At 52.0% G+C, this 12,668-nt stretch overlaps 2 protein-coding genes across 5 annotated transcripts in view; one reads left to right on the top strand and one right to left on the bottom strand.

Moving 5' to 3' along the window:
• The first annotated feature begins 215 nt into the window (after positions 1 to 215).
• Positions 216 to 12,471, top strand: BAP1 (BRCA1 associated deubiquitinase 1). 3 transcript variants are annotated; one of them, XM_077276969.1, is made up of 17 exons: positions 216 to 402; positions 2,159 to 2,188; positions 2,351 to 2,405; positions 2,480 to 2,612; positions 2,686 to 2,805; positions 4,219 to 4,280; positions 4,375 to 4,517; positions 4,747 to 4,825; positions 5,061 to 5,184; positions 5,568 to 5,712; positions 5,903 to 6,063; positions 6,146 to 6,261; positions 6,520 to 6,953; positions 8,423 to 8,547; positions 8,656 to 8,748; positions 11,012 to 11,084; positions 11,272 to 12,471. In XM_077276969.1, exons 1-17 carry the CDS (start codon positions 330 to 332, stop codon positions 11,403 to 11,405), a joined length of 2,100 nt encoding a protein of 699 aa, XP_077133084.1. In that variant the 5' UTR covers positions 216 to 329; the 3' UTR covers positions 11,406 to 12,471. The 3 variants fall into 3 exon arrangements, with proteins under 3 accessions (XP_077133084.1, XP_077133085.1, XP_077133086.1); XM_077276970.1 differs by having other exon boundaries at positions 219 to 402; positions 2,724 to 2,805; positions 11,272 to 11,954; XM_077276971.1 differs by lacking the exon at positions 2,159 to 2,188 and having other exon boundaries at positions 326 to 402; positions 2,724 to 2,805; positions 11,272 to 11,954.
• The window catches only part of DNAH1 (dynein axonemal heavy chain 1), a 64,693-nt gene continuing 64,458 nt past the window's right edge, over positions 12,434 to 12,668 (bottom strand). For both annotated transcript variants that reach the window (XM_077276967.1, XM_077276968.1), the window contains one exon: positions 12,434 to 12,665. In XM_077276967.1, coding sequence (XP_077133082.1) covers positions 12,544 to 12,665 — 122 coding nt within the window. In that variant the 3' untranslated portion in view covers positions 12,434 to 12,543. The remainder of the gene's footprint in view (positions 12,666 to 12,668) is intronic.

Raw genomic sequence — 12,668 nt, 5'->3', positions numbered from 1 at the left:
AAAGCCTCAAAATCTCAGTGAAAAACTTCTCTGCCCTTAACAAACATGGCCGCAGCTGGACTTTCGGTGGTCACATGACCTACAGAGCAGCCGCTAGAGCGATGGCATTTCGTTTGACGTTAATTTTACAAAGTGTCCGCAGAGCGACCCCTGGCGGCCATGTTGTTGAAGTCCTGACAACATTCCGCATAAATAGAACTGACGGCGGCGGCGCGGACATGGAAGCCGCGGAGGATGATGGGAGGCAGCCACTCTAGCAGCTGCAGCGGGGGAGGTGCGACGTGACGTCACTACTATGTGTTTACTTCTCTGCACTTCCGGCGCACTGCATGACGTCACAGCCTCCGAGGCATGGAGGAGACAACATGAATAAAGGCTGGTTAGAGCTGGAGAGCGACCCAGGTACCGGGGCCTCCGTGTGAGAGGACGGACACTGCATGATGCAGATCATCCATTACTGACGCCTCAGGACCTTAGGAATCCTGTAGTGATGCATGGGACCGGGTGTGACTCTTTACTGACACTAGGGGACCCATATAACCCTTTACTGACACCTCGGACCGAGTGTGACACTTTACTGACACTAGGGGACCCATATAACCCTTTACTGACACCTCGGACCGGGTGTGACTCTTTACTGACACTAGGGGACCCATATAACCCTTTACTGACACCTCGGACCGAGTGTGACACTTTACTGACACTAGGGGACCCATATAACCCTTTACTGATGCCTCGGACCGAGTGTGACACTTTACTGACACTAGGGCACCCATATAACCCTTTACCGACACCTCGGACCGAGTGTGACACTTTACTGACACTAGGGGACCCATATAACCCTTTACTGACACCTCGGACCGGGTGTGACTCTTTACTGACACTAGGGGACCCATATAACCCTTTACTGACACCTCGGACCGAGTGTGACACTTTACTGACACTAGGGGACCCATATAACCCTTTACTGATGCCTCGGACCGAGTGTGACACTTTACTGACACTAGGGGACCCATGTAACCCTTTACTGACGCCTCGGACTGAGTGTGACACTTTACTGACACTAGGGCACCCATATAACCCTTTACCGACACCTCGGACCGAGTGTGACACTTTACTGACACTAGGGGACCCATGTAACCCTTTACTGACACCTCGGACTGAGTGTGACACTTTACTGACACTAGGGGACCCATGTAACCCTTTACTGACACCTCGGACTGAGTGTGACACTTTACTGACACTAGGGGACCCATATAACCCTTTACTGACACCTCGGACCGAGTGTGACACTTTACTGACACTAGGGCACCCATATAACCCTTTACCGACACCTCGGACCGAGTGTGACACTTTACTGACACTAGGGGACCCATGTAACCCTTTACTGACACCTCGGACTGAGTGTGACACTTTACTGACACTAGGGGACCCATGTAACCCTTTACTGACACCTCGGACCGGGTGTGACTCTTTACTGACACTAGGGGACCCATATAACCCTTTACTGACACCTCGGACCGAGTGTGACACTTTACTGACACTAGGGGACCCATATAACCCTTTACTGACGCCTCGGACCGAGTGTGACACTTTACTGACACTAGGGGACCCATATAACCCTTTACTGACGCCTCGGACCGAGTGTGACACTTTACTGACACTAGGGGACCCATATAACCCTTTACTGACGCCTCGGACCGAGTGTGACACTTTACTGACACTAGGGGACCCATATAACCCTTTACTGACGCCTCGGACCGAGTGTGACACTTTACTGACACTAGGGGACCCATATAAGCCTTTACTGACGCCTCGGACTGAGTGTGACACTTTACTGACACTAGGGGACCCATATAAGCCTTTACTGACGCCTCGGACCGAGTGTGACACTTTACTGACACTAGGGGACCCATATAACCCTTTACTGACACCTCGGACTGAGTGTGACACTTTACTGACACTAGGGGACCCATATAACCCTTTACTGACACCTCGGACTGAGTGTGACACTTTACTGACACTAGGGGACCCATATAACCCTTTACTGACACCTCGACCTGAGTGTGACACTATACTGACATTACATGACCCATATAACCCTGCCGTGATGCCTGGGGGCTGCGCTTAGATCTGAGCTTCTGTTTCTGTGTTTCAGGGCTTTTCACGCTGCTGGTGGAGGATTTTGGTGAGTTATTTTGCTGATTGTTTTCGGGCTGGGAGCGATTTCAGTGCGTCGCTCTTGTTTGGCACCTGTGGGCTGGGTCTCTCTCCGCGCCGCTGCCCTTTCCCCGTGTCGGTGTCTCTGCGCTGCAGATTATTTAACACTTTGCCATTTATTTCCCCCCAGGTGTGAAGGGCGTGCAGGTGGAAGAGATCTATGATCTGCAGAGCAAGTGCCCGGGGTATGACGCCCACAGTCATTGTTTGTGTGCCCCCCTCGGACCATTCGCCAGTGACTCTTATTCTCCCCCTACAGACCGGTGTACGGCTTCATCTTCTTATTTAAATGGATCGAGGAGCGACGCTCACGCAGGAAGGTGTCCACCCTGCTGGATGACACGTCTGTCATGGAGGACGAGGTGGTCAATAACATGTTCTTCGCTCATCAGGTAAGTGGTGAAAGGATGGTGTCCGCCATCTTTGGTTTCACCTTCTTATCATCAGTGTTTCCTTGTCTCACAGCTGATCCCTAATTCCTGCGCCACTCATGCCCTCCTTAGCGTCCTGCTGAACTGCAGCGGGGTCCACCTGGGGCCGACTCTGAGCCGCATCAAAGACTTCACCAAAGGATTCAGCCCAGAGGTAATAATACAGCAAGAGCATAACGCAGCACAGCAAACGGCCATAGCATGCTGGGGGTTATAATCTCACAGCTTGTGTGTCTCTGCATAAGAAATACTGAAACTCCAGATCTGCCCTCATTTCTTTGCTGGTGCAGTCACATCCTGTATTATACCCCAGAGCTGCACTCACTATTCTGCTGGTGCAGTCACTGTGTACATACATTACATTACTGATCCTGAGTTACATCCTGTATTATACCCCAGAGCTGCACTCACTATTCTGCTGGTGCAGTCACTGTATACATACATTACATTACTGATCCTGAGTTACATCCTGTATTATACTCCAGAGCTGCACTCACTATTCTGCTGGTGCAGTCACTGTGTACATACATTACTGATCCTGAGTTACATCCTGTATTATATTCCAGAGCTGCACTCACTATTCTGCTGGTGCAGTCACTGTGTACATACATTACATTACTGATCCTGAGTTACATCCTGTATTATACTCCAGAGCTGCACTCACTATTCTGCTGGTGCAGTCACTGTGTACATACATTACTGATCCTGAGTTACATCCTGTATTATATTCCAGAGCTGCACTCACTATTCTGCTGGTGCAGTCACTGTGTACATACATTACATTACTGATCCTGAGTTACATCCTGTATTATACCCCAGAGCTGCACTCACTATTCTGCTGGTGCAGTCACTGTGTACATACATTACATTAGTGATCCTGAGTTACATCCTGTATTATACCCCAGAGCTGCACTCACTATTCTGCTGGTGCAGTCACTGTGTACATACATTACATTACTGACCCTGAGTTACTTCCTGTATTATACTCCAGAGCTGCACTCACTATTCTGCTGGTGCAGTCACTGTGTACATACATTACATTACTGATCCTGAGTTACATCCTGTATTATACTCCAGAGCTGCGCTCACTATTCTGCTGGTGCAATCACTGTGTACATTCATTACATTACTAATCCTGAGTTACATCATATATTATACTCCAGAGCTGCACTCACTATTCTGCTGGTGCAGTCACTGTGTACATACATTACATTACTGATCCTCAGTTACCTCCTGTATTATACCCCAGAGCTGCACTCACTATTCTGCTGGTGCAGTCACTGTGTACATACATTACATTACTGATCCTGAGCTACATCCTGTATTATACTCCAGAGCTGCACTCACTATTCTGCTGGTGCAGTCACTGTGTAAATACATTACATTACTGATCCTCAGTTACCTCCTGTATTATACCCCAGAGCTGCACTCACTATTCTGCTGGTGCAGTCACTGTGTATATACATTACATTACTGATCCTGAGCTACATCCTGTATTATACTCCAGAGCTGCGCTCACTATTCTGCTGGTGCAGTCACTGTGTAAATTTTTTTCCTCTTTTCTTAGAGTAAAGGTTACGCTATTGGAAACGCTCCTGAATTGGCGAAAGCTCACAACAGCCATGCGAGGTGCGGCAGAGATCTTGACTATTGCAGAAGTTACTGACCTTATGTACTGATTACGGGAGGGGTCTGTATTAACCTTTTCTTCCTGTCCTTCAAGACCAGAGCCTCGTCACCTGCCAGAAAAGCAGAATGGCATCAGCGCGGTGCGCACCATGGAGGCATTCCACTTTGTCAGCTACGTTCCCATTAAGGGGCGCCTGTTTGAGCTGGACGGTCTAAAAGTGTACCCCATCGATCATGGTGAGAGCCCCCAGAGGAGCACTTGTCTCCCTATTCACCCAAAGCTATCAGAGATCTTGGAATTGAGACTCAAAATCTGATGGAAAGTCGCAGAAGTTTCGATTATACGTTGGTTAATCTTGGGCCCTGTAAGCAGGTGGCCTGCGATCAGTGCTGGGGCCCAAATCTATCTATAAAATGTGTTCTCCGACACCTCCACCCTGACTGCACACTGTCTGATTGTTGTCAGGTCCATGGGCAGAGGACGAGGAGTGGACAGACAAGGCTCGCAGGGTTATTATGGAGAGGATCGGACTGGCCACAGCAGGGTAAGAAGATGGGGGGGGGGCGATGGATCGCTCGGCGGGGGGGGCGGTGGATCGCTCGGCGGGGGGGGCGGTGGATCGCTCGGCGGGGGGGGCGGTGGATCGCTCGGCGGGGGGGGCGGTGGATCGCTCGGCGGGGGGGCGGTGGATCGCTCGGCGCGAGGGCGGTGGATCACTCGTGGGGGGCGGTGGATCGCTCGGCGGGTGTCGTCCTATGAGATTTCTCCTTCCTGTACAGGGAGCCATATCATGACATCCGCTTCAATCTGATGGCCGTGGTGCCCGACAGGAGACTGAAGTATGAGAGCCGCCTCAACATCTTGAAGGTGAACCGGCAGACCGTGTTGGAGGCGCTGCAGCAGGTGAGGACAGGGGAAGGGGAGGCCGACAACATCACAGTGAGAGGAGAGGGTGGGGGATGTGGAGAGTTCGAAATCCCCGACAGTGAGAAGGGAGAGCAGGGACGGAGGAGGCCGACAACGTCATGAGGAGAGGATGGAGGAGGCCAGCACCCCTGATGGTGAGAGAGGGGAGAGCGGGGGATGGGGGAGGCAGACAACAACACATGCAAAAAGAGAAAGAGATGAAGGGAGGCTTACAGCACCCATAGTAAGAGGAGTGGGCAGGCGATGGGGTGGGACTGACACCCCCTATTGCGAGAGGTGAGTGCACCGGGTGGGATGTCTCTTTGCCTTTGTATTTACACTCACGTTTCCTCTTTGCTCCTCGGTGGTCTCATCTGTAGTTGATCCGGGTGACGCAGCCGGAGCTGATTCAGGCCCAGAAACCCTCAGAGAACCAGAATAACGGGGAGTCAAAAGCCAACGCGATAAAGTGTGCAGCGGGCCTGGAGGGGGCGAACACGGCCGGTACCCCAAATACTCCCGCAGGTATCGGGGACTCTCTCCTCCTTTAAGTCTGGTTACTAAGGATACATTGTATCACTGAGCACCGTTCCCTCTCCGGGCACAGAGGGGCCGGGGGGCTTTTCTCCAATGTGCTGACACGTTACTCATAGTTTTGTAGGTGGAGACCCCCAGACTTAGTTGCCTTGTACGTTCTGTTTCCATCACGTTGTAGATGCGAGTGGAGACGCTGCCGGATCTGTGCCGCGAGCCACCGCGACCAATACTTACAGCAAACTCAAAGCTGTCCCTCATAATGGGGGCACGGCCCCTGCACAAGCCCCCCGGCTCCCAGCCTTCCTGGATAATCACAACTACGCCAAGTCTCCAATGCAGGTGAGTGGTCGGGAGAGGCAGTCGGGTCAGTAATGGACCCTGGATGGTCGCGAACGAGAAGATTAATGGACATTATCCGCAGGAGGAAGAAGATCTGGCGGCGGGTGTTGGGCGATCGCGAGGAATCCCACCTCCCTCCCCCGGTTCGGATGAAGATGATGAGGGGGAGACCTCTGCCAGACCACCGACCCACCCCGGGTGAGTAAACTGGTAGCTTTGTATTGGGGGAAATGCAGGGAATCGGCTGCAGTGGTGGATGTGGTGGCAGCAGCGGGTCGGTGACCTGCGGAGGGCGAGGCGCTGTTACATCATGTCCTATCAGATGATCGGGGAGAATATAACACAGATGGGGCGGATTCTGCCAGAGCAGGCGCGAGCCCCCCGGGACCACCCCTTAGCTTCAGTCATTATGGATGGGGGGCGTTGGGATGTTACTGATCTGTTCGTCTTCTGCAGGTTCAAGAGGAGAAGCTCCGAGTCTCTGCCGCCGCCGCCTCCTGGTCCTGACCTTCCTGCTAACGTCTTGGCTGAAAAGTTAAAGGAAACTCAGAAAGAACTGTGTTCGCCCCTCTCCATAAAGACTGTGCCCCCCGCGGCTCCTCATTCTCAGCCGTCTCCAACCCCCAGCAATGAGAGCACGGACACCGCTTCAGAAATCGGCAGCGCCTTCAACTCCCCCCTGCGCTCCCCACTGAGATCCGCAAACCCCACACGGCCGTCCAGTCCGGTCACGTCTCACCTCTCTAAGGTCCTGTTCGGGGAGGAGGAGCCGCTTCTGAGGTTGGACTCTGTCCGGTACAACCGCGCAGTGCGGGAGCTGGGGCCACTGGTTGGCACTGGGATTCTACACCTCAGCCGAGATGGGCACCTCTGCACGCTCAGCCGAATGGGTGAGTATGATGGAGGGTGGGGGCCGAGCACAGATGATATGCTTGTTATTCAGGACTGCGGACCCCTGTGTTCTGGTACTGACACTAATGGAACATGTGCGGGACTGCGGACCCCTGTGTTCTGGTACAGGACTGCGGACCCCTGTGTTCTGGTACTGACACTAATGGAACATGTGCGGGACTGCGGACCCCTGTGTTCTGGTACAGGACTGCGGACCCCTGTGTTCTGGTACTGACACTAATGGAACAGGTGCTGGACTGCGGACCCCTATGTTCTGGTACTGACACTAATGGAACAGGTGCTGGACTGCGGACCCCTATGTTCTGGTACTGACACTAATGGAACAGGTGCTGGACTGCGGACCCCTATGTTCTGGTACTGACACTAATGGAACAGGTGCTGGACTGCGGACCCCTATGTTCTGGTACTGACACTAATGGAACAGGTGCTGGACTGCGGACCCCTATGTTCTGGTACTGACACTAATGGAACAGGTGCTGGACTGCGGACCCCTATGTTCTGGTACTGACACTAATGGAACAGGTGCTGGACTGCGGACCCCTATGTTCTGGTACTGACACTAATGGAACAGGTGCTGGACTGCGGACCCCTGTGTTCTGGTACAGGACTGCGGACCCCTGTGTACTGGTACTGACACTAATGGAACAGGTGCAGGACTGCGGACCACTGTGTTCTGGTACAGGACTGCGGACCCCTGTGTACTGGAACTGACACTAATGGAACAGGTGCAGGACTGCGGATCACTGTGTTCTGGTACTGATACTAATGGAACAGGTGTAGGACTCCGGACCCCTGTGTTCTGGTACTGACACTATAATAAAACAGGTGCGGGACTGCGGACCCCTGTGTTCTGGTTCTGACAATAATAAAACAGGTGCGGGACTGCGGACCCCTGTGTTCTGGTACTGACACTAATGGAACATGTACAGGACCCCTGTGTTCTGGTACTGATACTAATGGAACAGGTGCCGGACTCAGACCCCTGTGTTCTGGTACTGGACTGCGGACCCCTGTGGTTTTGTAATTGCTCCCACATTTTAAGTATAGAATATCAATATTTAAAGGGGTCGTCCTCTTGTAGAAAATGTTATTCCATGTTCTGCAATAGTTATGATAAACAACTGAGAACTATTTGCCCGTCCCGGGTCTACGACTGCGCCTCCACCGCTGCCCTAGTTTCTGTTTGCCTGCAGTGGTGATAAAACGCTGCTGAGTCTAGCAGCCGGTGTCATCTACACTGGCGGGGCTGCAACACTCAGTGATTGGCTGCAGCGCTGTTAATGTGATGTAACTGCTGCCGCCAAACGAGAGATTGGGGCAGAGATTCGGTTCAGCTCCCCAATTCAGCACTGTTGCTGCACATGGCATAACTTTTTCTTAAAGAAGATGCCCCCGTTACAGACGCCGGACGAGCCCTTTATTGAACGTCTTATTATTGTTATCTTAGTCTCAGATTCCGGAAAAGTTTCTCCTAAAATCAGCAAACTGGAGGAAGGAAGAGAGAACTGTGAGGCAGACGGCCCCCGGTGCAGACCCCCCGAGGCTCCAGCAGGAGACAGGTTCTCCCCTAAGGTGGGCTGCAGTTGTCAGGGCTCAGATGTAGAGGGATAATTTTCAGCCTCCACATATTGTGCTCCCTACGATCGGCTCCTCTCCACTGATCCATGTGTTGTCTCCCAGGAACTCCTGGCCCTGCTGAAATGTGTGGAGGCCGAAATCTCCACGTCTGAGGCCTGTCTGCGAGAAGAGCTGGAAAAGCGCAAGAAATTCAAGGTACTGTCATCTCATGTCAGCGTCTCCTCAGTAGTCATCGATCTCTCTCTGCGTTTCTTCTGTAGTCACAGGTCTCTCTACGTCTCCTTTCTCCTCTGTAGTCTCCGGTCTCTCTCTGTGTCCTCTGTAGTTACAGGTCTCTCTATGTCTCCTTTCTTCTCTGTAGTCACCGGTCTCTCTCTCTGTTTCCTCTGTAGTCACAGGTCTCTTTACATCTCCTCTCTCCTCTATAGTAATCGGTCTCTCTCTGCGTTTCCTCTGTAGTCACAGATCTCTCTGCGTCTCCCCTGTAGTCACCGGTCTCTGTCTCTGCGTTTCCCCTGTAGTCACAGGTCTCTCTACGTCTCCTCTGTAGTAATCGGTCTCTCTCTGTGCTTCCTCTGTAGTCACAGGTCTCTCTGCGTCTCCTCTCCTTTGTAGTCACCGGTCTCTCTCTCTCTCTGCGTCTCTTCTGTCGTCACCGGTGTGTGTCTCTCTCTGCGTCTCCTCTGTCATCACCGGTCTCTCTCTCTCTGCGTCTCCTCTGTCGTCACCGGTCTCTGTTTCCTCTGTAATCACTGGTGTCTCTCTCTGCGTCTCCTCTGTCATCACCGGTCTCTCTCTGTGTTTCCTTTTTCCTTTGTAGTCATCGTTCTCTCTGCGTCTCCTCTTTCCTCTGTAGTCACAGGTCTCCCTCTGCGTCTCCTCCCTTCTCTGTAGTCACCGGTCTCTCTCTCTCTGTGTCTCCTCTATAGTCACAGGTCTCTCTCTGTGTCTCCTCTGTAGTCACAGGTCTCTCTCTCTGCATCTCCTTTATAGTCACAGGTCTCTCTCTCTGTGTCTCCGCTATAGTCACAGGTCTCTCTCTCTCTGCGTTTCCTCTGTAGTCACAGGTCTCTGCGTTTCCTCTCTCCTCTGTAGTCTCCTCTCCTCTGTCATCGGCCTCTCTCTGCGTTTCCTCTGTAGTCACCGGTGTCTCTCTCTCTGCGTCTCGTCTCCACTGTAGTCACTGGTCTCTCTCTCTCTCTTTCTGCGTCTCCTCTGTAGTCACAGGTCTCTCTCTGCATCTCCTCCCTTCACTGTAGTCACCGGTGTCTCTGCGTCTCCTTTGTCGTCAGCGGTCTCTCTCCGTTTCCTCCTTCCTCTAGTCACAGGTCTCTCTCTGCGTCTTCTCTATAGTCACAGATCTCTCTCTGCATCTCCTCTAGTCACAGGCCTCTCTCTGCGTCTCCTCCCTTCTCTGTAGTCACCGGTGTCTCTGCGTCTCCTCTGTCGTCACTGGTCTCTCTCTGTTTCCTCTTTCCTCTAGTCACAGGTCTCTCTCTGCGTCTCTATAGTCACAGGTCTCTCTACGTCTCCTTTCTCCTCTGTAGTAATCGGTCTCTCTCTGCGTTTCCTCTGTAGTCACAGATCTCTCTGCGTCTCCTCTGTAGTCACCGGTCTCTGTCTCTGCGTTTCCTCTGTAGTCACAGGTCTCTCTACGTCTTCTCTGTAGTAATTGGTCTCTCTCTGCGTTTTCTCTGTAGTCACAGGTCTCTCTGCGTCTTTTCTCCTTTGTAGTCACCGGTCTCTCTCTCTCTGCGTCTCCTCTGTCATCACCGGTCTGTTTCCTCTGTAATCACTGGTGTCTCTCTCTGCGTCTCCTCTGTCATCGCCGGTCTCTCTCTGTGTTTCCTTTGTAGTCATCGTTCTCTCTGCGTCTCCTCTTTCATCTGTAGTCACAGGTCTCCCTCTGCGTCTCCTCCCTTCTCTGTAGTCACCGGTCTCTCTCTCTCTGTGCGTCTCCTTTATAGTCACGGGTCTCTCTCTCTCTGCGTCTCCTCTATAGTCACAGGTCTCTCTCTCTCTGCGTCTCCTCTATAGTCACAGGTGTCTCTCTCTCTCTCTGCGTTTCCTCTGTAGTCACAGGTCTCTCTGCGTTTCCTCTGTAGTCACAGGGGTCTCTCTGCATCTCCTCCCTTCTCTGTAGTCACCGGTGTCTCTGCGTCTCCTTTGTCGTCAGCGGTCTCTCTCCGTTTCCACCTTCCTCTAGTCACAGGTCTCTCTCTGCATCTCCTCTATAGTCACAGGTCTCTCTCTCTCTGCGTCTCCTCTATAGTCACAGGTCTTTCTCTGCGTCTCCTCTATAGTCACAGGTCTCTCTCTCTCTTTCTGCATCTCCTCTGTAGTCACCGGTCTTTCTGCGTCTCCTCTGTAGTCACAGGTCTCTCTCTCTCTGCGTCTTCTCTCCGCTGTAGTCTCTTTCCTCTTCTCTCTTTTTATTCTCCGGTCTCTTTCTTTCCAGATCGATGACCAGAGACGAACGCACAACTACGATGAGTTTATCTGCGCCTTCATCTCGATGTTGGCTCAGGAGGGTGAGTGTCCGGCCGGGGGTTGGAGTATTAGAGGGGTTGTCCAGCATCGGAGGTTAGCGGCGCTGATGATGCTGCACAAAGCCGCTGTGACTTCATCAGCTCCTCTCCCCTCCTGATGTGAACGTGTGTGGCCCCGGACATCCCTGAGCTTAGGGGTCCCAACACTAACACTCGTGTCTGCTCCTAGGGATGCTGGCCAGCCTGGTGGAGCAGAACATATCAGTGCGGAGACGGCAGGGGGTAAGCATCGGTCGTCTGCATAAACAGAGGAAGCCGGACCGCCGTAAACGCTCTCGCCCTTACAAGGCCAAGCGCCAGTGATTCGTCGGCCGTGTTAGGATGGTACATGGTCCCCATCTTCACATCCACGTATATCCTGTATAGAGGCTGTTTTCTATCCTGTAGACCCAGATCACATTTTCCCTCTCCCCATGGACTGTATGACACTGGCTGGCTCCATCGCATCGTAATTCCTCCGATCACACGAAGCGCCTCCCTGCGGTCACTCCATCATAGCTGGCGCTTTGCTTTCCCTTTGTGACGTAATAAATAGAAGAATTCGAGGGATATGCTGGGCGAGGACGGAAAACCATGGAGAAGGGGAGCGCGCAGCCAGCAGGAACGCCGCCCGGCATCGTCACGGAATAACGCCCCTTTTAAGAGACAGACCGGGGGCTGCTCTGAATGCTGCCACGTGCTGAGACTGCCCACATTTATAGGTCTCAAGACAATCCCTTTAATCATTGCGTACTGACACTTTTGGTAATTTTCTAACATATTTAGGCCCTGATTCATCATCTTTTTTTCAGGTGTGACTTATGTTCATCATTAAATTTGCTCCTTTTTTTTTTTTTTTAAAGAAAACGTTGCGTGTTTTTTTTTCTCTTTTATGGGCGCGGTTTTACTTCTGCAGCTATTTTGTCCTTATTAATCATTTGCGTCTTTTAGAAACGTTGCTGAATGTTAGTTCTCTGGCCGCGTGCGGGGTCCGTCTGATCCCATCTTTGTGCCGTTATCGCCTTTTAAAGGATCTGATGACTTATTGTCCTAAAAAAGCGCGTCTTTGATTTTCCACAAATCTCATGAACCCGAGCGCCGGCTGAAGAACTTGGCGCAAAAAACGTCGACCAATCAAGGTTTGTTACCAATGTATCCAGGATACACAATCCTCGGCACTGACACATTGTAACAAAGGTGTCAGACTTTTAAAGACTGAAAGGTGAAAGACTACAACCTCCACTATTAGTAAGGGCATGTGCCCAGAAATGCCCACAGCTACTACTACTCCCAGCATTCTCCTGCAATGTGTTGGAGTTTGCTCAGGAATGACGACCATCAGACGCACGGCGGTCACTGGTGATGCTTTATACAGAGGATAGAAATGAGCTGGAGACGCCTGATCTGCTGCACAGAGTGTAGAGTAGCTGAAGTTTTGTTACAGTTGCAGGATAGATTGTCCTCAGTAATCCAGGGCACAGATGAGGGCCACGCCACGCTTTATCCAGTGGGACTGGGGCTTGTGGGTGGGAAGCTCCACAGCGATGACGTAATTCGTGGAGTGTCCGGTGGTGGAGAGCGTTCCTA

Source organism: Ranitomeya variabilis, chromosome 8 (assembly GCF_051348905.1).
Source record: "Ranitomeya variabilis isolate aRanVar5 chromosome 8, aRanVar5.hap1, whole genome shotgun sequence".
Taxonomy (NCBI): Eukaryota; Metazoa; Chordata; class Amphibia; order Anura; family Dendrobatidae; genus Ranitomeya; species Ranitomeya variabilis.
This window is presented reverse-complemented; position numbering and strand designations above follow the sequence as displayed.

Excerpts from the sequence above, each read along its gene's own strand:
- BAP1 (XM_077276969.1), top strand. The coding sequence starts at position 330 with ATGACGTCACAGCCTCCGAGGCATGGAGGAGACAACATGAATAAAGGC. Across the intron at positions 4,518-4,746 it reads AGTGTACCCCATCGATCATG|GTCCATGGGCAGAGGACGAG; the intron begins GTGAGAGCCCCC and ends GATTGTTGTCAG. Across the intron at positions 5,713-5,902 it reads TACCCCAAATACTCCCGCAG|ATGCGAGTGGAGACGCTGCC; the intron begins GTATCGGGGACT and ends ATCACGTTGTAG.